This window comes from Penicillium roqueforti (genome assembly GCF_015533775.1).
Source record: "Penicillium roqueforti strain LCP96 04111 chromosome Unknown scaffold_01, whole genome shotgun sequence".
NCBI lineage: Eukaryota > Fungi > Ascomycota > Eurotiomycetes > Eurotiales > Aspergillaceae > Penicillium > Penicillium roqueforti.
This window is the reverse complement of record NW_024067565.1, coordinates 56,579-79,693: the sequence shown is the minus strand read 5'-3', so window position 1 is coordinate 79,693 and position 23,115 is coordinate 56,579. Positions and strand designations below refer to the sequence as shown.

Genomic DNA, 23,115 nt, shown 5'->3' with positions numbered 1-23,115 from the left:
TCTCGTACGTCGCTAGCCTGCTACTTCGGGATCCATACCCCTGCAGGCCTATAAATAGGTAGATGGTTACTGGTTACTATTGATTGTCACTCTTCGCCCTAATTCCTTCTCTCGGCACAAACAACTTCTTTCAATGAAAATTTAATATACATCATCTAACAGATTAATTGAAAGTCCGCCGAAGCCTATAGTACAATAGTTCTTGCATGTCAACACGTTGTCAGATAGTTCGTGTTGCCTTTGCAGTAAATGGCCATGTATATAATATATATGGCTTTGATTAATATAAGATAAAAAAGCGATGGATGGCTCTTTCCCACATTCTTCATTCGCATCCGCTGACTCCTTCTATATCTCTTGTACTATACTATATTCCTGGGCGCATGACGGATGGTACGCGCCGACTCCTGAGATTCCCAGTTGTCTAATCCTCCTGGTACAGGGCAAAATGTTGTCTGTCAGGCTACCATGGGGAATATTCAGATGGTTAAGAACTTTGAGTCATGTCTGACTTCTATTTTCTTGCAGGTCCTCGGATTAAGCGCTTGTGGAAAATAATATAGCGTACTAACACTACGCCACAATAAGAACCATGATCTCTATTTATGGCTTAAATGGGGCTATATCTGTTCTGTTTCTTGTCTGAGAGCGCTTTCTCCCTTCTACCGATTTTCAATTCAAGTCATATCCCACAATCTATCGTCCAACCAACACAGGAAACAGAAGTAGCTGAAACAATTGGACACAGACTGTGCTCGCCTAGTGGATGTTAACGTGTCACGCGAATGTGGTAGAAGATGTGGTATACTGTCTTCTACTACATGTTCGCAGCGTAGGCTTTTTGAGCAATGTCCTCCAAGATGTATTAATATGAAGCTACAACCCTCAGAAGATTCTTGATATTCAACCCAGCTTCTCAGTTCTGCAAGACTTCGACTCCTATCATCATGACTGCAGTGCGCTCAGAGTCTTTGCACTGGAAACCCCAGCCGGACACAGACTCATCGAACACTTCGACTCGTCAACAGCTGACGATGACAAAGAAGCAGGCGATAGACTTTGTCAATCAATGGTACGAAGCCGGCCGGCCAATTTTCACCAAAAAGGCGCTCCAAGATCTCGGGGAGCAGCTGAAGAGCCGACGTACCATGGGAGACAAAGTCACCGTGAGGGGCCTCACCGGCGCTGTTTTCGAGGGCACAGTGAACTTGGGACATCATTTCTTCTCGACAACCTTCGCAAATCCCGTTGAACGGGAATATATCTAGTAAGTTACTCAACTCACGCTTGATTTAGCTACTGGCAGATTTGTTTCAATGAGAGCTGACACATCTAGCTTGGACCTTGCCATCGACTACAATCATGCAGGAAGGCTCATAGCGGACATAATGAGATATCCGGATGGCATTGACATTCCAATTTCGGAGCTCATTCCCCTGCGACTGACGCATGAGGTATATCCGTTCGGTACAAAGGAAGAAATATGGAGTAGCAAGCATGCGGGTGTTACCTTCGAGAAGGAGAGACGGGCCTGGGAAACAAGTGAGGCCCACAGGACTCTCGAAGTGCTTTTGTCAACAACCAGAGCTGACAAAATCAACAACATCGTCGGGATTGCTTGCGGTAGCCTGTCCCGGCTAGGCAGACCCAACTCTGCCTTCCAGCACGCGTTGCTGCTTACCGCAAAGGACTGGCTGAGAAAGAAGCGGCCGGGTGAGAAGGAGCTCTCTTGCTACGTGCAGGATCCGGAGTACACACTTGTCGATAGGGAAGTCCTCAACGGTGTCGGCATCCAGGTGGTTGACGATCCGGATGGCTTTCTCAAGGTTGATGACCGGTCGATTGTGCTGTCCATAGCACCCAACATACCTGTCAAAAGTATCATCGTGGATATCGCTAGACCTGCCATGGTGATCTGGCTTCGCTTTGGACAAACGAAGGGCACTGTGTGAGTGATTAATTGGACTTTCTAATATGTGCTATGAGATTTGATCCCAAAGCTAACATGAATGCTCGCTAGGATTGACCCTGACTCGACCCCCCGCATCACGAAAATGATGGAGGAGTACGAGGATCATAGACTCGATCCGAAACTCGTGTCTGACGGAAAGTTCAGGGGTGCTATGGTTTTTATCCGGAAGGATGTTGTCACAGCCATGAGGTCGGGATAGGGGCCTCTTTGGATATCTTAGGCAGGTTGGGAGTATCGAAACATATCATTTCTTTCGTCCTATAGCCGCTTTCTCTCCACTCAGCTATCAGTAGATATTATGATTACCATTGATTGTACCCCGCTCATGTGATATGTAGGTGCATGATGAATGCGCAGTTACGCGCCGGCCGCAATAGCAATGCTCGTATATAGATACATACGGCCCCAAAATAAATTATTCCCTTTTTTTCCTTTTCCTTTTCCTGTTCATACTCAAACCTATTCTATCCAGATCGCCAACATGAGCGACGTAAACAATCTGGAGCCTGTCGATGGAGAAAAAATCTCGCGGTTAGATCTTGACTACAAACTCACACATTGTTACTTGGTTGAACCTGGGGAGGTGCCAACCCTGGAGGAAGCAAAGGCAATTATCGATAGACTCTACGCATCCGGGGTGCCATTTTTCACCAAAGAGATCATTCAAGATATGTGGGATCACATCAAGCGAGACCCAGTCGAAGGCGATAAGATACTTAGCAAAGACATAACCGGCGCGGTTGTTGAGTGCGACGTCGAGACGGGAAAGGTTCGGCAATGGTGGGAGGACGATCTGGCATTGGAATTTGTGTGGTGAGTACATGTCTAATAGCCTCACATTATGGCGAGAACTAACATCATCCAGCAAGGAACTGGTCCTTTCTTACCGGTGTCGAGCATCTCTCAGGAACGAGATCAACCGAAGAGATTACCCGTTGTCGCATTGGGAGCCTTGCTCAGTCAGTGTCATGCATCGGACACACGAATGGGATAGTAAGACCGAGAAAATCATCCCGCGGCGTGGTCCCCTGGACCGTGAAGTGGTCACAAAGATATTCCAAGACAAGGCCGAGGAATGGAAGGAGAGTCTAGCCTGCGAAAAACTCAAGACAATCCTGTTATCTTCTGCAAAGAATCATGAAATTGACAAGGTCGTCGGTTTCGCTCTGGGCGCGATGTCCTTCCAATGTTTCAATGCGGATGGCAGTCTGTATACCAGGAATGGGTGGCGATCTGCGTCTCAGCATGCGCTCTTCGTTACCATTATGGAGTGGCTAAAAGAAAGAGACAACAAAGAGAAAGTCGTATGCTACGCACAGGACCCGGACTACACCGAGGTAGACACGAAGATTCTGGACGAGGCCGGCATCGAGGTAATTGAAGATCCGCGTGGTTGGCTCGAGGTGGACGAGCACTCGATCATACTCTCGATAGCACCGAATGTGCCTGTCAAGGAGATTATTACGGACATTGCTCGGCCTGCGGTTATTATTTGGGGTCGAGTGGGGGACAACGATGGACTTGTTCGGGGGCTGTGAGTGTCAGGTCATGTTCTACCCTCTGTTCAGTCTGCTAATATTTTCATTAGGACTGATCCTGATTCTCCGCGAGTCAGAGCAATGCTGGAGGGTTATGAGCAGCATGAGTTTGGCCCTGATGAGGAAATGTTCTCGGACATTGTGCTCTATATCCGGAAGTCGGTGGCTGCCCCACGTCCTAGTCCAGATGGAAGATTTTCTTAGACGGAATCTGGGGATATGCCTGAGGAACTAGGTGTCAGTTGTCGCCAGGTTATCCATGTCGTATACAACTTACATCGTTGAACAAGGATCATTTGGTATTCCCGTATAGTCCGCGTACTTGCAGCCCCCTCATTCGCAGGAAATAATTAACTGAATGTGATAATCTCTGAAAATAGGGAAGAAAATCGGAAAGTATTCCATTAATCTCCTTTAATCTCTCGAATAAATTTCAATCTGGGTTGCGTAGGATCCCTCAACCCCCCACATATCGAAAGGCGGAAGACCCTCGACTCGGGACCTTCCTCTGGTCACGCGCCTTTCGTGCAGCCCATCCTCGTACCTACGCCCCCCAATGGCCTCCGAGCGAGCGATCGATCGGGAAGAGCGACAGGGCCTTGTAAGTCTTGTCCGTTTTTGCTTTTTCAAGGGGAGACAACCCCTCTTTATACCTGACGTTGGACATGGGGATCGGACATTGTGAACGTGTTTCGGCATGGGTTCACCAGTCACCAGATTAGATCACCTGGGAATATCCAGATCTTGACTAACGCAGAAAATAGCGTGCCATTCGCGATTTCCTTAAGGCCCGAAACTCCTACGATGTCCTGCCGCTCAGCTTCCGACTCATCATCTTCGATACGTCGCTTTCCGTCAAGGAGAGTCTGAACATTCTGATTCAAAACGGTATGTTTGTCGCGATTCCCCCTCCTTCTCTACAAAATTATTGAACTCAAGCTGATCGTGAGCCCGGAAATCGGGAGGTACAGGCATCGTTTCAGCTCCGTTGTGGGACTCCAAAGCGTCCAAATTCGCAGGTCTTCTGACCACTTCCGACTATATCAATGTCATCCAATACTATTTCCAAAACCCCGCGGCGCTGGATCAGATCGATCAATTCCGCCTGGACAGTTTGCGAGGTGCGTTGGATCGTGTCGCCCCATCTCTGCAGGTACACCCCGCAGCTAACGGGAATATACAGAGGTTGAAAAAGCGCTAGGCGTCGCGCCGCCAGAGACCGTCTCCATCGACCCCGAGCGCCCTCTCTACGATGCCTGTCGGCGCATGTTGGAATCGCGCGCCCGCCGTATCCCCCTCGTCACCAGCGATAGCCAGACCGAGCGGCCCCACGTTCTCAGCGTCATCACGCAATACCGTATCTTGAAATTCGTTGCCGTCAATGTCCCCGATACGCAGCAGCTCCGTCGTCCGCTGGGCGAGCTCTTGCTTGGATCGTATGATAACGTCGCCACGGCTTCGATGGATACCCCGGTTATTGATGTCATCCATATTTTGGTCGAGCGCAGCATATCCAGTGTACCGATCGTGAACTCGGAAGGTGTGGTGTATAATGTATTCGAGTCGGTCGATGTCATTACTTTGATCAAGGGTGGTTTCTACGATGACTTGAGTCTCACGGTTGGGGAAGCATTGAAGAAACGTTCGCCGGTAAATGAACCTCCGTTCCTAGTGATATCGTTCTGATACTGATGTTCTGCGCAGGGTTTCCCGGGTATCTACACATGTTCATTGAATGATGGACTGGATACTATCTTTGATACTATCCGCAAATCTCGAGTGCACCGTCTCGTCGTCGTGGATGAGCACTTCAAGCTCAAGGGCGTTTTGACTCTGAGTGATATCCTGCACTACATTCTTCTCGAGGGAGAGAATGAGGAAGCATGATCGAGTTCGAGAAAATAATTTCCCCATACATATTCAGTTTTGCATGGTTCCGGCGTTTTGATCTGTCCTGTGGCTCTTCGAGACCTCGAAAGACGAAGATAACATATGAAATGCCCGAGAGCATATGGACCCAGGTCATGACTATTCCTATTTTTTTTAATTTTGGGCTTTACGAATGTACAGAGGTAATGACATGGTTTCCAAAACCGGTGCTCTCTTTTGTTTTTTACGAGCACTGGCACAGAATAGACTCGGAAGATTTGAATGTCAATGATGCTTAAGCATTATCTTAATTATTGTTCTTCCAGGACTATAGAAGGTAGAACGTGACTTCCTCATGTATCTCAGCTCCTTCCTCGAGGGCAGGACCTTGTCCAAGTCACAACCCGGCGCCCCTGTTCTAGCTCTACTTCATCACCATCTCTTCCTCTCGTATACATTATCCAAATATAATCATGCGGCGTCTCAAAACTGTATTCCGGTCCAAGACTGAGCCATCTAACCCTGCTGCATCTCGTACTGTCTGGCCACGACGACGTCCAACGTCTGAGGAAGACCCATTGAAGCATCAGCCCGAAGCCGCCTCGAATGAGATACAATGCGATGAGGACCCGACAGCAGAAGCAGGACCCAGCGATGCGAACAAGGCACCTAGCTCGGCTGTAGCAACCCCCGTTGACAATGCCGAAACTGAGTCGACTGTTCAGCACACCCAAGATACGGGCGAACTTACTCGGTCCAAGAATGGCACCAAGCGTCTGAAGAGAATGGTTACTCGCTTGCGCAGCAGTCTATCCCAGGAAGATGACCCCATCACGGACACACAGCTTGAAGCTGCACAGGAGGGTGCCCGCAAAGGGAGGTCGAGCTCCAAACCGTTGACTTCCAACCCCGTTGGGCAAGATACTGCTGCCGGGGAATCATCCACAGCTGGCAAGTCTGTCAGGTTCGATAACCCGAAAGAGGGGCGGAAGGTCAGCACTCAAACGACTCATTCTCAGGAGTCCAGTCAAACCGAGGCTACTGTCTCCCAAACCCCTGCCCAGCACCTCGGGATGCCAACTCAGGGGCCTTTGGGGGAATGGGGATGGCCGGGACTGATGCTGTATTACCCTGACGATAGTAGCAGCAATACCAAAAAGCATACTCACGAGGGTTCGGACCCGTTCTCAGATGGGAAGGCGACCGACGTTAAACAAGGAAAATCGAGTTCGAGGCATAGTGCAGGTACGAGCCGCGAGGAATCATCCAGGGCTTCTGAAGCGACGCTGGAGCCTATCGCCGAGACTGATTTCGACACAATTGAATCGGTCATCGAACGTCCGGGGGGAAGTTCGGCCAACAGCCAAACAAGTCGAATTAGTTGGAGTAGCACACTTGACTCGCCCAAGGCTATCGCGGCCTACAACAAGATGGCAGCTCAGTTTGGGATCTCGCTTGCCATTCCATTTAATGATACTCCAAGCCCACGTACGTTTTGTCTTTGTTTGGGCCTGGGTTGCCACTGACTAGATTATAGCATCAGAGCGCAATCCCGAACAAGCCACGAGTCGTCGTGGATTTGGATTGTTGGGCAGAGTTCGCAAGGTGCGATCCAGTTTGGATGTCGATACAACTCCCTTGGTACCAGCTCCTAAACTGCGACGAATGAAAACATTGGCGAATATTCGTCGCCCCAGTACGATGACTTCGTTGCAAGGAAGATCGATTCAGACTTTGGCCCGTCTTGGAGGACATGGCTATCTTATGCTGACGGAATTAGCCCCCTGTCCCGTGCAGCTCCCCGCATACATTGTGGCAACGCTGATGTTTCTGCACAAATATGGTTGGTGGCTGCTTCTTCTACGTCACGACTGAACTGACTCGGGTTCCTGCAGGTCTTAACACTCCCGAGATCTTCGTCCAGCCCGGCGATCTGAAAGTCGCCATTCGCTTGTATGAGCACTTTGCTAGCCAGGTGCTAGAGGCAGAGAAAGATGAATCTAAGATTTCCCTCACGATGCGTGTAGTTGCCATGCCCCAGCTCCGTGAGGACTCAGCGCCCGTCCTGAGTGTCGCCTGGGCGTTAAGGGCCGTGCTGGCGGGGCTTCCAAACGGGATCCTCGGGAGTGTCCGGCTCTACCGAATCCTGAGGGCGATGTACTATCACTGGACCCCCAATCCATCCCATCTGCTCCGTGTGCCAGATTGTATCTCTGAGGCAAGCCCAACGACCGCCGCCCGAGTGCAGCTTATCTGTCTTGCGCTCATCGCCCTTGCGCCTGAGATGCAGCTCGACCTTATCTGTGCGGTATTTGGGCTTCTTTCCTTGTTGGTGAATGTGGAGACCGACGCCCAGGACCCCGGGATGGAGCTCCGTGATCCAGTGGCGAGTCCCAACTTCCACGAGTTGGCGCGGGTGTTTGGACCGCTCCTCCTAGGGGCCAGGGGGCAAGCCAACGACGAAGGAATCTCAGCAGTGGAAAGGGAGATTGAGGAACAACGCGTGGCGGGGCTATTGCTCAATAATTGGCACTTTATCCACCGACAGCTGCAACACTGGACGAAAGAACGATACGTGGTGGGCAGGGAATAATCGGACAAAGAGATTCCAGGTTGTGGATGTTTCATATGAGACACCAGAAGTTTCTCTGATTGGATTTCTAAAAGAGTTGAACTTGTTACTTGTATACTGAGGTTGGGATATTCCCCAACCCTGTTTTTCGCTGGCCGGCTTTGAATCCCGTTGGATACCGTTCTTTTCTTCACTTCTATCTCTTACCTTGTTTTTGTTGTTTTATGTTTTGATAGGCATCCTAGGGTTGAAGGGGTTTACCTAGTAGGCCAGGGCACGACCGCGATAAAAATACATTCATACATTCCTTTATCCTTTGACATTCCTCTTCTACCTTTCTTTTTCTTTGGTGACACCCGAATATCATCTCATCCGGTGCCATTCGCTCGGATCTTCTGGACCGCAGGAAGTCTTGTCCGACCGTGGCTCCAACCAGGTCGACTGCACCTGGACTCTCTGCGATTCTTCAGGCACCGTCCACATTCCTGCTTCCAAGGGAAAGACAGACTTTGACTGTTTAGGGTTATTAGGGCAAGAGAGCCTGTCTTAGCTTCCTTAGTGTGCTCTCTTGCTTTCTCTCCCTTCCATGTTTTAGAAGGAACATAACTTTCGCTCTAAAGCTTCCTTGCCTTGACATGTCTAACCTCAAATCTGCAATGCCATCAGGGCTACCATCAGGGTTACCTGGCCTTGCAACCAATCTCATCGATCCATCACCATTCACAAGCTCCTTCTCAGGCGATTTCCTAGGTCTTCCTATTCCAGACGACGACCAACTCTGGGGTCTGAGTCCAGTTTCACCAATGGCCACCGGGTGGGATAAGGCCGACTCGGCAGCATTTGCCCATTCGGCACTCGAGCGGGACCTCAAAAACGCCCAGGTCCGGAATGGCCAGCCAACCCCGCCCCCATACGATGACCAAGGCCGGGACCTCACGCTAGACATGATGGAAAGCGTGAGCAAACACCGGCGCCTACGCGAATACAAGACCACCGCCAGCCTCAGCCCGGACTTCGACGAAGCCCCACACGAACGCGCCAAGCGGGCCAAGTTCCTCGAGCGCAACCGTCTCGCTGCAAGCAAGTGTCGCCAGAAAAAGAAGGAACACACCCAGCAGCTGGAATTCAACTTCAAGGAACAGTCCGAGAAGAAGGAGCAGCTGGTTGCGGAGATTGCCCGGCTGCGCTCGGAGATCCTGGGGCTGAAGAACGAGGTGCTGAAACATGCTCAGTGTGGGGACGAGCCCATTAAACTTCACCTCGCCCAGATGGTCAAGAAGATTACCGATAAAGATGGCGCTGCGCCTGCGGGGCTACCGGAATCGCCCGCCAGAATAGATAACCCCTCTGTCTCAGTTTCTCCCCTCGAACACACGCAAGCTCCGGCTACGGCGGCGGTGGCTGTGTCTGCGCCGGCGCCGACGGCCATGTCTTTTGGCTTTGATGATCCTCTACAGCTTGAGCCCGCTGCGGCGGCGGCGGCTGAGGCGTTTGAGCAGCAGATGCGCCGGGAGTCGGAGGCTTCGCTCGTCTCTGAGGGGTCTTATTCGTTCTCGGCGGAGGATACATTTGATGATTTGATCAATGTGTGAGTTTAACACGTGCTGATGTTATGTGATAACGACTTTTTTTATGTGGAGGTAATCCGGGCAGCAGGTCTGTCAGTCTGGCGTTGAATGTGGGATTTTTGGAGCCTTTCAATTGCGATCCAGTGTGGAACTGGAGGGTGTCTGGCGTTTTTATTCCCTCGACTTGAGTAAACGGAAGCTTTTTGATATTCGTACTGTTTTTGATTCTGTTCTAGCTGCCTTGAGGGCGATTGGCTAGGAATTGTTGCTGTGTGTATCTTCTACAATAACATGGCAGATGGAAATTCATTAGTCTCTATCGATATGTTTTATATAGTAGAAATAGAATAGCTAGAATTTAAGAGCGGTCGACTCGATGCAGTCGATTTGTATCTTTTCAACAGGTACATGGCTGAGAGACAGCTATCGTCCACGGTTCGACGTAGAAGGTTATATCAATTATGTCACTGATTGCGTATAGCTATTTCTATCCCTTGGGATAGTCTTCTACTTCTGATATTTCGTTCCAATGCCTCTTTCTAGCTGGTGTGGAGACTTAATCCCCGCATTTCGAGCCGATGGAAAACATTTACTGTGGCGACTGAGCCAATCGCTGCTCCTCCGAGAAGGTTATATAGTTCGAGAGATCAAATCCAACCTAGAACAGGCTCACTTAACAGGCAACAAGTATTATATTAGCACCCTGTTCTTCTTTTGACTTCAGCTATCTGCCGAGCTTCATCATACGATCCTGAGCATGCATGGATTGTCAGGCGGGATTGAAGTCTTAAGACTGACACTATAGAGCACTAGAAGAAGTATCAGGTTTCGCTGTCTTGGTAGGAAAGGTCTATTTTCTCTCTTTATGATGTTTAGACTGTCTTATAACATATTAATACTTGATTTTATACGAAACCAAGAGCGTTGCTACACTCCGCGGGTGAATAAGGTGTATAACATCTCGAATTTTTGACTGAATACAACTCTGCTAGTGTTAAAAGAACTTTATAATACTATCCTCTTTTTCTCACAGCATTGTAAATGTACAAAAATGATATTCGAAAGGGTTTGTTTAAAAGAATATGTCTCTTTAGACTGAAGTCCAATGATCTGCAGATCGCCAAGTCCCGAGCTTCTCCCGCAAATTCACGTCTTTCAAGACTCAACACTCAACACGAGTCCAATATCTCTATGCTTCGGTCATGTATTGGTGGCGGTACGCTCCGCTCTCTTTGCGTCCGTCGCTTGACTCGGTCAGCCCTTTCATCCACTAAAGCCCAATTCTCCTCCGCGCCAACCCGCTATCTCCAACCGCCAGCCTCCGCCGATCGCGTTCCCCTCCGCAAACAACTCAAGGAGGAAGCCAAAGCGCTCAGATCACACAAAAGACAACGCAAGGAAACAGAGGAGGCATCGAGGGAAGAATGGGAACTGACAGTGGGCGTGGAGATCCACGCGCAATTGGATACAGAGACCAAATTGTTTTCTCGTGAGTACGCCTTTTACCTCGGAGACTACGAGTCGGCGTCTCATCAATTGAATAGGGGCGGCAACTTCGATAAGCGATATCCCCAATTCCAACGTTGCGTTGTTCGATCTGGCCTTCCCGGGTAGCCAGCCGGTTAGTGTTATCGTGTACAATGCTGTGGAATCGCGACAGGGCTGATCTGAGACAGGCATTCCAAATCGCGACTCTCTTACCAGCTCTCCGCGCTGCCATTGCACTGAATTGTGAGATACAGCGAGTGAGTCGGTTTGATCGGAAACATTACTTCTACCAGGATCAGCCGGCGGGGTATCAAATCACACAATACTATGGTAAGTTATTGTCCTTCAACCCGCGGAATATACTTACGTGCTCTAGAACCATTCGCCCGAAATGGCTACGTTGACCTATTCGATTACGATGGAATCGCCCCGGAGGACGGTGAACGGATTCGTATTGACATCAAGCAACTCCAGTTGGAGCAAGACACAGCCAAATCCCAGGAATACCGGGGCTCAAGACAACTTCTCGACTTCAACCGTGTGTCCCATCCTCTGGTCGAAATCATCACCATGCCGCAAATCCACACTCCTGCAACGGCCGCAGCATGCGTGCGGAAGCTGCAAGCCATTCTACTATCTTGTGGTGCCGTGACTACGGGCATGGAAATGGGCGGTCTCCGCGCAGATGTCAACGTCTCGGTCCGACGCCGAGGCGAAGCACCGGGACAATATCAGTACGATGGAATCAGCGGGCTGGGTCAGCGTACCGAAATTAAGAACCTCAGCAGCTTCAAGGCGGTAGAGGATGCCATCATTGCCGAGAAGAATCGACAGATCGAGGTGCTCGAGAGTGGCGGTGTTGTAGAAGGAGAGACACGTGGGTGGACGATCGGCAGCACGGAAACTCGCAGACTTCGCGGCAAAGAGGGCTCGGTCGACTACCGCTACATGCCTGATCCTGATATTCCACCACTGGTCATTGGAGAGGACCTGCTCTCTAGTCTCCGAGCGTCTATTCCGACAGCACCAGACACTGTTCTTACACTGCTCGTTGGATCCGAGTTTAATCTGCCAATCGAAGATGCCAAACCACTCATCGAGCTGGACAACGGAGCCCGTCTCGAGTACTACCACGATGTGGTGGATATCCTCCGCACTCTTCAAGTAGATCAAGACGACAAAACGCGCGCCGGTCTCACGCGGGTGGCGAGCAACTGGGTCTTGCACGAGCTAGGCGCTCTCCTGGCTAAGGCAGATCAGGCATGGGACGCGGAGACCGTCCCAGCCCGGTCCTTGGCGCATCTCATCGACCATCTGCAGCGGAAACTCATCACCGGCCCGACAGCCAAACTAGTGCTGACCACCATCTTTGACGGGGACCAACGGCCAGTGCCGCAACTACTGGAGGAGGAGAATCTCCTACTGCGGCCGTTGTCGCGGGAGGAGTACCTAGCTCTGGCGGAGTCGGTCATTGCGCTGAACCCGCAGATGGTCGAGCAGATCCGTAGCAAGAAGCAGCTGGGTAAACTGGGTTGGTTTGTGGGGCAAATGATGCGCAATGGTGAGAAAGGCCGGGTGGAGGCACTCAAGGCAGAAGAGGTTCTCCGAGAGTTGATCCTGAGATAGCTTGTATAGTATAGTATGGAATGTATTCTATGGCCTCAATGATACCCTCATGACCGTGGCCGAGACGGTGGCCTTGCGATTATTCTCTTCCCTGTAGGCTCCCGGACCTCCGATACCACCCCACGCGCTTGGATCAAAGCCCGGAAATGAAATGACAGAATTGCCGGCCTATCTCTCGCTGTAAGAGGTCAAACCCAGGCTTGTGGGACACCGAATGGCCCTAAAGGGGTGCGCTCTCCTCAACCTGTACTTAACGGAAGTGATGGAGATCCGGCGGAGTCGCTGTGATCGCTAAAAGCAGTTTTTAGCGACTTCGCGGGCATCGCGCAAGGAATGAAACACCGACCCGGTTGAAGTCGGGGCCATGTGAGAAAAGTTGTAAGACAAGTCCGAGATATTTAAAGGAAGAGTTATCCTCTGTTTCTTTCACAAATCGACATCAGCCTGACTATCCTGACGATTCTTCAGATATTCTTATCGAGAGCCCCCACATTTTAATTCTTATCGAGATCTTCAAGATCGCAACACCTGAACAGCTCTCTTTCTTCTTGACTCCTCTTCCAATCTCCCTGCTTTCTCCAAAATGACACAACCTTCAACCATTACCTCGAGGTTCCTCTCACACCCGAACCAGCTCGGCGTTGTTGCCGTTGGTTTCAATGGCGGCCAGGTAAGACACCCGGTGGAACTACAGCTATAGCTCATGAACTCATACTAAACCCCAACAGTGCAAGAAGGGCGTCGAAGCAGCACCGATGGCCCTCATCGAATCAGGCCTCCTAACCCAACTCAGCGAAGACCTCGACTACGAAGTCCACCACGACAGCAAAGTCCACTACTACGAAAATGACATCCCCGCCGAAGACCCCGACCACCGAGGCATGAAGAAGCCACGCGCCGTCAGCGCCGTCACCGAGAAGCTCAGCTCACAGGTCTACGACTACGCCAAGGACGGGAAATTCGTACTCACTCTCGGCGGCGACCACTCCATCGCCATCGGCACCGTCTCCGGCACAGCAAAGGCAATCCGCGAGCGACTGGGCCGCGAAATGGCCGTCATCTGGGTCGACGCCCACGCCGATATCAACATTCCCGAAACAAGCGAAAGCGGAAACATCCACGGTATGCCGATGGCGTTCCTGACTCGGCTGGCCCGGGAGGACAAGAAGGATATCTTTGGCTGGATGCAGGACGAGCACATCGTGAGCACGCAGAAGCTCGTCTATATCGGGTTGCGCGATGTCGACCGCGGGGAGAAGAAGCTCTTGCGGGAGAATGGTATCAAGGCATTCAGTATGCACGATATCGACCGGTATGTTTTCTGTTTTGTTTTCCCTGGGCTGTGGTGGTGATCTTCGTGCTGACCTCTTCCTCCGCTAGTCATGGCATCGGTCGCGTTGTCGAAATGGCTCTCGCTCACATCGGTAACGACACTCCCATTCACTTGTCCTTCGATGTCGATGCGTTGGATCCGCAGTGGGCTCCTAGTACCGGTACACCAGTCCGTGGTGGGCTGACGTTGCGTGAGGGAGACTTCATCTGTGAGGCTGTGCATGAGACCGGGAATCTGATTGCGATGGACTTGGTCGAGGTGAACCCCAGCCTGGAGTCCAAGGGTGCGTCGGAGACCATTCGAGCAGGGTGTTCGCTGGTGCGTAGTGCATTGGGTGACACTCTTCTATAAAGACGATTTGATAAAGGGATTAAAAGAGGATATTAATTGAGATTTAGAGGATTCAGTCCAAAATAGATCAAAGAATTGCTGCCAGTCCGAGGGAACGACACTAAATCCCCTGCCACCCCATTTTCCTAAATTTCCCCCTCCCCGGCCATTTTGTTTTCTTTTGCTTAATTTTTCTTCTTTACTCTGTATATCTTGGCCTTTTCTTTCGTTTAGAAATTCATGCACGATTGTAAATATATCCACACCGCACCGACTCCAAAATCCCCAGGGCCTCGAGCGCTCAAGGGCGCCCAATGCGTTGTCCCAGTCACCGCGCCTCACCTGAAACAATAGGATTCTACCAATCCCTTCAGACTCGATTCACTTGACTCACTTGACTCCCGATCTGGCCATCCGATCCCAAGCCCGCAACAAAATATAGGGCATCCAAGCCTGCGTCGGGCAGTATACAACAGCACCAGTATAAAGCACACACTCCACTCCACTCCACAATCGCAGTCGAGCTCCATCACCCATCGCAATCCAACACACACCTCAAACCCTCTATCTACATCCCACAAGCAATCCAATGGCAGTCCGCAGGCGTCGCGAAATGCGCCGCCGCTACCACTGGCCCGAACTCCAACTCAACATCTGGATTATGGTTGTGCTATCGTGCGCAGCGACATGTCTGGGGATATTCTCGTGGTTCATGACCGTGCAATCACAAATGCATCTTGGGACGCCATGGTAAGTGATCTATATTTATCTCTATATTATCCATTATCCGTGTGGCTACGTGCATACTCATAACCTACCCCCCACATTCTTCCCACATGTCATAGTCAATACAGGATCTATACTAACATCTCCAGGCTCTTCCCTTACATGGTCGTCAGCAGCGCACTCGGCGTGTGCTTCATATTCCTAATTATGATCCTTGCAGCGCGCCACTTCCTCTTACCGGGCATTATCATCATCGGCAGCTTTATTCTCTTTGTGCTGTGGCTGACGGGTCTGATTGAGACTTCGCTGCAGCTGTATGGCGTTGTCGGGAATGTGAATGATAATTGCCAAATCTACGTGACGAACAATAAGGCTTGGGGGAATAATATCAACACCTTGGCTTGGTTGACGCAGAGTACTATTTGTGAGTTCTCTTCTATGCCCTCTTTTGTATGTTTTGTATACTGACTTTATAGGCAATTGCTGGAGAACTGCCTTTGCGCTCGAGCTTGTGAACACGATTTTCTATCTTTGGATGATGATTATGTCGTGGCAGGTGAATCGGGATGTTTATGATTGATTTCATTGGTTTTTGTTTTTGTTGTGATACCACCTTTTTGCATCTGTGGCGTTGAATGGAAGCGACATAGCATTGGTTCTTTTTGGTGTGCATAAGATTTGGTTCTGAAAGGATACAAACGAGATATTTCAATCTACATATATAGACATATCGTTTTAGTACTCCATAGTGCAGACATAATCCCAGTATATTGAACTGAATTGTACATCGATCCTCAGATACACAAATTCCCGAGAACTACAGATAAGAAGACACGCAAAGTCAAATAGACCTAATAAACGCCGTCGCTATGCCAAGAGCGCATTGCAACCGCACACCCTCCGGTTATGACAAGAAGAAAGAGAATCCGAAACGAATGCACAAAATCAACCGAGTGCTCTATCCGTCCTCAGCTGCAGGATCTGCCTCTGCATGAGGGTCATACCCTCCGCCCTCAAATGCAGCAAGCATCTCCCGTTCCAGCTCGTCGTCATCGTCATCTGGGTCGGGATAGTCGGCCTTGGGAGCGCTGCTAGTTCCCGGTGTCTCAGAGTCAGACTCCCCCTCCACAGCCGATGTTTGGGGGCGGTCTGGGGAAGCCTGGTCACTACCGGTGGCAGGAGCCGATGTAATTTCTCGCAGCTTGGTGTTGCGCTCATAGGAGCGTTTGATGCGTTGGGAGAGCCGGGAGCCTTGTTTGTCATGGTCATCTCCGTCGTCGTCTCCAGACTCTTCTTCGTCGGTGCCGCTTTCAGTGTCTTCGTTGCGTTTACGCTTCTTGCCTCCTATGGATGGTTCGTCTAATAAGGATTCGTTGTCACTTTCACTTTCGTCATCGCTGCCCAAAAAGTCCTTGAGTTCATCGTGTACAGCGGCTTGCTCGTCCGCATCATACCCGATCGGCGATGTGTCGTCCAAGCCGAATGACTTGAAGATGTCTTCAGCGTCATCTTCTTGTGTCCATTGGGGCCCTGTCACATCCTCGTCTGCGGACGAGAGCATGGATGTTTCAAGCTCGAGCTCACTCGGAGTCAGGGGTTCGCCTCGGTCGTCTGGGTGAAGTGGGAGGAGATAAGGTTCTTCGTCAACATGTCTCCACTGAACCAACGCGTCGACAAGCCATTGTGTCGTCACGATCTTGATGTTGGGATAGCGAGTAGCTTCTCTCACCTTAGCGGTGCGATTGCGGCCAGCCACGAGATGAGTTGTGCGGGCATTCACCCTTGACGAGATCGTCACACCAAAGCTCTTCGCCCATAGCGAGATATCTGCATTCTGGAAGTCTATGCCCAGAGGAAGGACACCTGAAAATACAAGCACCACCCCTCCAAGGATCCGCCGTTTGATCTGCGGCATGATGTCTTTGACATCGGGGACCAATTTAAGATCCACGTCTTTGTCTCTTGAGTAAACCTTCTCTCCCCTTAAAGCAGCTACCCGACCCCCTAGAGCAGCCACCCGACCCCCAAGGGCGAGAGTCCGCCTCTTGTCATATTCATCATAGAATTGAGAATGTACTTGTTCGAGTCGGTTTTGCAGCTGGAAGAGTTCTTGGTCATGGTCCTCGAGTAGGTGATGTCGGGGTTTCGCAGATTCGTGGGTTTCTTCAATGCTAGACGATACTTCATTGGTTTCAGCAAGATTATCCTCTGCCTCCAATTCCTTTTGCTTCTGTAACAAAGGTCGATCCTCCACCTGATGCAATATTGTCTCTTCTTGTGCATCGGTCTGTTCCTGGAGGAGCCTTGGGCTGTCTCCACCACCCATGGTCACCAGCTGTTCTAATGCTGATACCTGGGCCCCTTCTTGCGTTTTGCCATTGACGTGGTGTTCATTGGTCTGCTCCGGTGCCTTCGCTTCGATCTGAGGCTTGTTCGCTCCAATATCTTCCTTCTTTGGGAGGAAACTAGAATTGATATCACCAATTCCGACGAAAAAGTCATAAGGTGAGACCTTGATAAGATTGGGACTCCACCGCCAGATATCACCACGATCATCAATGATTACCACCATCTTTGTGTCCACTGGGAACAGCCGTTGCAGGTCCTTAACCGTCAAACTTCCGCTCTCGTCTCGACTAAGAATTCGATCTCCGAAGAGCTTGCGGGTGGGATCAATGATATCAACAATATGTTGGGCATAAGCACGAGTACCCATAGTGTAGATGTGCAGCTCATAAATCTCAGCCACATTTTGCAGGAACTCCTCTAGTCCTGGCCGCAGCTTGATGTAATACCAGCATCCACGCATCCCAGGTCCATCGTCGATCAATTGAAATTGTCGCACATCCCGCACAGCTTCGTGGTTCGGATTTTGCTTATCTTCTCTCCATTCCCCCACTGTCGGATCAACAGTGGCATGGATAATAGTTTGATCAAGATCCACCACCAAGGTCAAACGCCTCGATGCAAGTAACCGGCGTTTCGCATCTTCTTCGACTCGAGCTGCTTCCCCTTTGCTGACCGTAAGTGTGAGGTTATCATGAGCCATGGAGATTGGAGCGCGCATGGAATCTGTGATTTCGGTATTGTACGTAGATCTGTTCACGAGACAGGTTAGAAAAGCTCAATTCCCGCTGAAAGGCTTATACATACTCAGTCATGTCCTTCCCGCACTCGGCACAAAGTCCTCCAAACTGAATCTCGTGCGCGCAAGGCTCATCGATTTCGACAACATTGACCCTAGCAACAAATTAGAAAAGGATAGCAAAAGACAAGGGTCGGTATACTCACGGTTCATCAATAACGTCTCCCTTTTGGATTTGCCATTTAACGATCTCTCCATCAATAGTCGATTCAAATCTAGCCGGGAACCTACGTTTCACCTCGATGTTGTTGCCCAGTCCATCACCCTCGGTGACGGTAGTCTGGTAAGTATACCAAAACAAAGCCCCATCCTTCTCAATCGTGTCGCCAGGCTGTTTGAGCAGCGACGTCACGGTGATCGGGTAATGTAGGCCGGTGGGCAGACGGAGAAGCATCGTTGCTCTTCGTTCGCCCCCAGGCGATGTAATGTACTAATGCTCAGTTCCCCAAAATGTATTCTGTGTCCTTGTTATGTTGACAGCGCGCGTCAAGGACGTGTGGGCCGAATGGAGTGATCGCGTGCGGTTCCGGCTACGACGCCATCACCGACACGCAACGCGTGTTGAGCTGGATAATATCGGGTTCCGATGATGGTATTCCAGCCTATGACTCAGTATTCCAAGATCGATCAGAGGAATAAATAGATGTGAATGGTGGTTTCGGCAGCGCAATGAGAATCGCCACTCCAAGCGCGGATGGGAAAAGAAAACCGTGCGCCTAGCACAACCTGGCGCGGAGGTCCGAGGCAAATCACACACCAGGCGAATTAAGTCGCTTGAATTTGAAAGGGCGGAGAAGATTGAAGGAGGAATGTGGACTTCGATCAAAGAAAAGGGAAGCTCATTGAAGTTGTGCGGGGACTCACTCGATCCAGGTTGAGAGCTACTTCCGCTTATGTCATACCAGTACTTGAAAGCCGGTACCTCCTCGTATTAATTGGCGCGCGATCTACTTTAGTCCAAGTATCTTATTTTTCTGAATGGTATGATATGATGGCTTGATCAAATAGCCCTCGACATATTTTTATTCATATTCTAAGTCGTAGTGACATACTACTAATTTTCTCCGACTGTACGTATTAGAAATTTGACTGTGGATTGATGCTTAACCAGCATTAGCTCCAACCAATTGCCAACTCAAGTTCTTACATCTAGGAATTTATCGAGGGATCCAGCTGAACCAAGGCCACTACGAGGGAAGACTCTTCGATAGAAGAATGAGATGCAATAAGTAGATCTTAACCAATAAAGATATCCATTTGCAGTACCAATGAGCGACAGGCCTTAACGAAGGGGCTGTGCCAGCGATCAAAAACAAAAACCCTAATCAACATGCTACTTAGCAATAGGCGAATGAAGTGCGCTATGAAACCATACGTTCAACTCAGAAGCGACATGTATATACGAAGCAATCTCCTTGTGTCACCTGGTTCTCTGATATTCACAGCTCACCGGCCGTCGGGCATTTATTTGGCCTTGGCCAGACCGACGGCGTTGTTACCGACATCATAGACACTGTACCAGCGGCGCAGGAAGGCATCGCCCAAAATAGCAAGGGGACCCACAGGCTCGGGGAAGTCCATGCCCATGAAGCTGCTGATGCAGGAGCCCTGGACCTCCAGGATGTAGTCGTGGGGGCCAATAGTGAACTTGTGGCCGCCCAGAGTGAAGGTGAGGTCGGGCAACGAGTCCCGCTTGTCGCACTCGACACTGTACTGACCAGTAAAGCCCTTGGTGGCACCGATCTCCTTGTTCCTGTGGAATAGGTCAGCAAACAGATTACATTACGAAGGCAAGCGAGAATCCAACTTACAGAAGCTCGGCCATGGTGGAGGGCAGGGCAATGAGAGAGGTACCAGTGTCCAGAATGACACCGGTGTTCTCAAGTTCAGCAACGTTATCGCCAAGGGCAATGGAGTTGAGCTCGACCTCCCAGTACGCCTTGCGACGAAGAGGGATCTTGATCAGCTCGCCAGTGTAGTGGCTCTCGTCGATACCACCAAAAGTAGCCTCGGAGTTGTCACCATCCTTGTCGGCATCGCCAAGGTAGAAAGCAAACACAGGCTCATCAACCAGCTTCTGGTTGATCATGTGGTAGAAGGGAGGGACCATCTTGTTGACGGAAATGGTATCATAGCCGAGGCCAAGAATACCATCAAAGCGACCGAAGGCAAAAGCCAGACCAGGCTCATTGGTAGCTTCGGCGAAGTCCTGTCCCTCGATCTTCAAGTCACCAATCTGGAGGGTGTCCTTAGACACGAAGCCGCTCAGGCTGCCAGATCCATAGCGAATCTCGAACTCGGAGCCATTCTTCTGATAGGTGCTCGAAGAAGACGAGTCATACTTGCTATGAAGGAAGCAGGCGATAGAGCTGCACTGCGAAGAAGGGACCCACAGGTTGGAGCTACCGGTGTCAAGCACAACCTTGAAGGTCTGGGGAGGAGTACCGATCGTGATCTCGGAGAAGTCTGGAAAGGTCAGCGTCATCATTCAGGACCTAAATTTTGGTGGTACTATCGTACACTGAGCATTCAGGAAGTTGTCAACCAGCACGTTGTGGCCACTGGCAGGGTTCAGGGAAGTGTCATGGAACAGGTCCTGGTGCTTCTCGGGACGAATTCCCATGTACTTCTGGCCCAAGTTGTGCATATGAGCATCGATGTTGTGTGTGTCCTATCAATCGATCAGCTTCCAGGGTATTGTGAAGGCAATAGGGATGATGGGATGATCGTACCAGTTGCTCCGACAGAGGGACCTTGTTGAGCTTGAGCTTGTGAACCTCGGCGGCAGCACTGCCCAGCAACGCCGAAGCTGCTAGGATAGTGAATGACTTCATCATTCAAGATGAGAAAAGAAAGCTGTAGATGTTGGATGCAAAGAAGAGAATGACTTGAAGATGGGAAGGAAGGAGGAGATAAGGGTAGATGAGATGGTAGATGGGGGAGTGGAGGCTGGAGAGACGATGACGGAAGCGGGAGGGTCACACTAACCCCCTTTTGGCGATGGACTCATGACATGGCGGAAGATTGCCCTCCTAACTTGTACGAAGAATGTTTCTCGTTTCTTGTTTCTTAGACCCATCTCTTCGCCACGTTACTATGACTCCTCTAGACTATACTCCGTACAACATATAAAATCAGTCCTGAGCAGGGGAGGTGTTTAGCTGGTGCCTGGGCGCAGTTAGCGCCGTGGTCGGACTGGTCGGAAGACACTCCTCCCGCGTACCTGGCAGCTGCAGGACGGTCGATGTGGCAAAAGGCTACGCTCAGATGTTATTGTTCTACAGCAAGCTCTCGTGCCCTGCTGTGATACAGCCATCAATCTTTAGAGTGTACGGGGTATTGTTGTAGCTCAGCATATGTCTATACTATCTAGTCCAGGGGCCGAAACTGTCTAGAAATACTCCACTTAGTTAGTGCCTTTCAAGGGAGCGCGTGCCCTTTTGATGCTTAAGGGCTGCCTTACTGCCAACTCCAATGAGTGAATGCTACGTAGTCTCTGGTGACGGTGAATTGCACGATGCGGTGTAGCGCCCATAGCCTTCCCCGTGCCTATTTCTATAAAGTCCTCGTCGCCCTATGACTTCTCCCTTTTTCGTTAACCCGCTTCTCCGTTCGCCCTGTCTTTGTCTGTGCTCTGTCTGTGCTCTGCCGATGGGGCCTTTTTCTATTAATGCAGAACACTAAGCTTTACCATCTCTGTGGTCTTTAGCTCAACTCGTCAGCTTCTGTCAGGATTCTAGTGCTAACGGTATTGAAGTCTAACGTATTGGGCAGTTCATATCAAGCGGCTGGCTTAGGATTATAGCTAATAGAGCTTCCCAGCGGTGTGGGGACGAAGTATAAGGCTGGAGATTAATATAAAAAAAATTCTTCCGATGTATATTAAGAATTGAAACGCTGAACAGCATTATTAAATGGGTATTACTCTAGTTCTGATGTGTTTTGATGTGTTATCAGGCATATACGGAATAGGAAAGATGAATTCTACGAATCACACTAGAAGGCCCTGGGACAAAATATGAACATATAATATCCTAAATTCTTCTCTCTGCTCATGCTAAATGCCATGTACTTTTTGCTTCACCGGCGTAATGTGCTGCATGTCATCAAATAATCTCAAGGAATGTCAAGGCAGACAAAGCCAATCCTTCGATTCCGGTTTGAAGGATTGGCTCAATTGCTGGCGCATAGAGAGCACTGTGGGTTGGAGGTAAATCTCGCAACTTGCCTTCTTTATTTGCCTTCTCCCACATCTCTGGCTCTGTCACGCCAATGTTCCAGTACACATATGGTATTGGGTTTCCACCGGGCGGAAGTGAGAGCAGCACGAAATCATCCGCGACGATATCCGGTGGCATCACTTGGATAACCTGGTAGGATTCACTTCCATAATACATCTTCCAAAGAAGATTGATGGTGTGCGGCCATTTTGGCATGTTCCTTAGAGCCTGGCCAGTAGCTCAGGGGAAGAATGATGATGTATACAGCAGCGGGACTAAGGTAGCTATGTGATCACGTGGATGGTACGCCCACCCTAAAGGTTAGGAGGAGGTGAAGCTTAACCTTGGAAGGAGGACCTCGGGGATATAACTCAACCACCCTACCTCGCCTTACATAGAAGGCACCCATTCAATTCTGCCAGACTTATCTCTGTTTTAATCCCTTGATTATGATAGACCAGTTGTTGAGGCAGTTGTTGGAGCTGTTGTTGAAGTAGTTATTAAAGTAGTTGTCGACGATGAAGTAGTTGTTGTGATAAAAGTGACTTAATGTTGTTAGTGGTTTATATACAAATTGCAGGTACATAGGCGTAACAATCCCCTATTTTATAGCTACATTGTGATATGTATGCACATTTCTGCGCCAAGTCACAAACTCCCACAATCACCCGAGATGAGGAGCATTCACTGAGAATAAAACAAGCTCTCCAAGGCTGCCGAGAGACTCT

The 23,115-nt window shown here is 50.0% G+C and overlaps 11 protein-coding genes across 11 annotated transcripts; 8 read left to right on the top strand and 3 right to left on the bottom strand.

Annotated features, from left to right (window-relative positions):
* Nucleotides 1-947: 947 nt before the first annotated feature.
* LCP9604111_704 (SRR1 family protein) lies at nucleotides 948-2,171 on the top strand (the record flags this gene model as incomplete). Its single annotated transcript, XM_039070761.1, has 3 exons — nucleotides 948-1,267; nucleotides 1,337-1,948; nucleotides 2,021-2,171. The coding sequence occupies 3 exons, from the start codon at nucleotides 948-950 to the stop codon at nucleotides 2,169-2,171; spliced, it is 1,083 nt and encodes a 360-aa protein (XP_038933252.1).
* Nucleotides 2,172-2,940: 769 nt separating this feature from the next.
* On the top strand, nucleotides 2,941-3,510 carry LCP9604111_693 (SRR1 family protein; the record flags this gene model as incomplete). The annotated part of the gene is made up of 1 exon (XM_039070650.1): nucleotides 2,941-3,510. One exon carries the CDS (start codon nucleotides 2,941-2,943, stop codon nucleotides 3,508-3,510), a length of 570 nt encoding a protein of 189 aa, XP_038933241.1.
* Nucleotides 3,511-4,066: 556 nt separating this feature from the next.
* snf4 (AMP-activated serine/threonine-protein kinase regulatory subunit SNF4) lies at nucleotides 4,067-5,397 on the top strand (the record flags this gene model as incomplete). Its single annotated transcript, XM_039070539.1, has 5 exons — nucleotides 4,067-4,111; nucleotides 4,275-4,398; nucleotides 4,482-4,631; nucleotides 4,694-5,160; nucleotides 5,215-5,397. The coding sequence occupies 5 exons, from the start codon at nucleotides 4,067-4,069 to the stop codon at nucleotides 5,395-5,397; spliced, it is 969 nt and encodes a 322-aa protein (XP_038933230.1).
* Nucleotides 5,398-5,852: 455 nt separating this feature from the next.
* On the top strand, nucleotides 5,853-7,972 carry LCP9604111_670 (uncharacterized protein; the record flags this gene model as incomplete). Its single annotated transcript, XM_039070427.1, has 3 exons — nucleotides 5,853-6,867; nucleotides 6,917-7,222; nucleotides 7,275-7,972. 3 exons carry the CDS (start codon nucleotides 5,853-5,855, stop codon nucleotides 7,970-7,972), a joined length of 2,019 nt encoding a protein of 672 aa, XP_038933218.1.
* Nucleotides 7,973-8,607: 635 nt separating this feature from the next.
* atfB (bZIP transcription factor atfB) lies at nucleotides 8,608-9,543 on the top strand (the record flags this gene model as incomplete). The annotated part of the gene is made up of 1 exon (XM_039070316.1): nucleotides 8,608-9,543. One exon carries the CDS (start codon nucleotides 8,608-8,610, stop codon nucleotides 9,541-9,543), a length of 936 nt encoding a protein of 311 aa, XP_038933207.1.
* A 1,167-nt stretch (nucleotides 9,544-10,710) lies between these two features.
* On the top strand, nucleotides 10,711-12,633 carry LCP9604111_648 (glutamyl-tRNA(Gln) amidotransferase subunit PET112; the record flags this gene model as incomplete). The annotated part of the gene is made up of 4 exons (XM_039070205.1): nucleotides 10,711-11,008; nucleotides 11,064-11,140; nucleotides 11,196-11,337; nucleotides 11,384-12,633. The coding sequence occupies 4 exons, from the start codon at nucleotides 10,711-10,713 to the stop codon at nucleotides 12,631-12,633; spliced, it is 1,767 nt and encodes a 588-aa protein (XP_038933196.1).
* A 583-nt stretch (nucleotides 12,634-13,216) lies between these two features.
* On the top strand, nucleotides 13,217-14,317 carry LCP9604111_637 (arginase; the record flags this gene model as incomplete). The annotated part of the gene is made up of 3 exons (XM_039070094.1): nucleotides 13,217-13,303; nucleotides 13,362-13,945; nucleotides 14,014-14,317. 3 exons carry the CDS (start codon nucleotides 13,217-13,219, stop codon nucleotides 14,315-14,317), a joined length of 975 nt encoding a protein of 324 aa, XP_038933185.1.
* Nucleotides 14,318-14,885: 568 nt separating this feature from the next.
* LCP9604111_626 (uncharacterized protein) lies at nucleotides 14,886-15,602 on the top strand (the record flags this gene model as incomplete). Its single annotated transcript, XM_039069983.1, has 3 exons — nucleotides 14,886-15,046; nucleotides 15,172-15,446; nucleotides 15,499-15,602. The coding sequence occupies 3 exons, from the start codon at nucleotides 14,886-14,888 to the stop codon at nucleotides 15,600-15,602; spliced, it is 540 nt and encodes a 179-aa protein (XP_038933174.1).
* Nucleotides 15,603-15,980: 378 nt separating this feature from the next.
* Nucleotides 15,981-18,561, bottom strand: fcpA (protein-serine/threonine phosphatase; the record flags this gene model as incomplete). The annotated part of the gene is made up of 3 exons (XM_039069872.1): nucleotides 15,981-18,120; nucleotides 18,176-18,262; nucleotides 18,314-18,561. The coding sequence occupies 3 exons, from the start codon at nucleotides 18,559-18,561 to the stop codon at nucleotides 15,981-15,983; spliced, it is 2,475 nt and encodes an 824-aa protein (XP_038933163.1).
* Nucleotides 18,562-19,631: 1,070 nt separating this feature from the next.
* Nucleotides 19,632-21,001, bottom strand: LCP9604111_604 (uncharacterized protein; the record flags this gene model as incomplete). Its single annotated transcript, XM_039069761.1, has 4 exons — nucleotides 19,632-19,920; nucleotides 19,979-20,633; nucleotides 20,688-20,838; nucleotides 20,900-21,001. The coding sequence occupies 4 exons, from the start codon at nucleotides 20,999-21,001 to the stop codon at nucleotides 19,632-19,634; spliced, it is 1,197 nt and encodes a 398-aa protein (XP_038933152.1).
* Nucleotides 21,002-22,273: 1,272 nt separating this feature from the next.
* Nucleotides 22,274-22,603, bottom strand: LCP9604111_593 (uncharacterized protein; the record flags this gene model as incomplete). The annotated part of the gene is made up of 1 exon (XM_039069650.1): nucleotides 22,274-22,603. The coding sequence occupies one exon, from the start codon at nucleotides 22,601-22,603 to the stop codon at nucleotides 22,274-22,276; it is 330 nt and encodes a 109-aa protein (XP_038933141.1).
* Nucleotides 22,604-23,115: the final 512 nt, after the last annotated feature.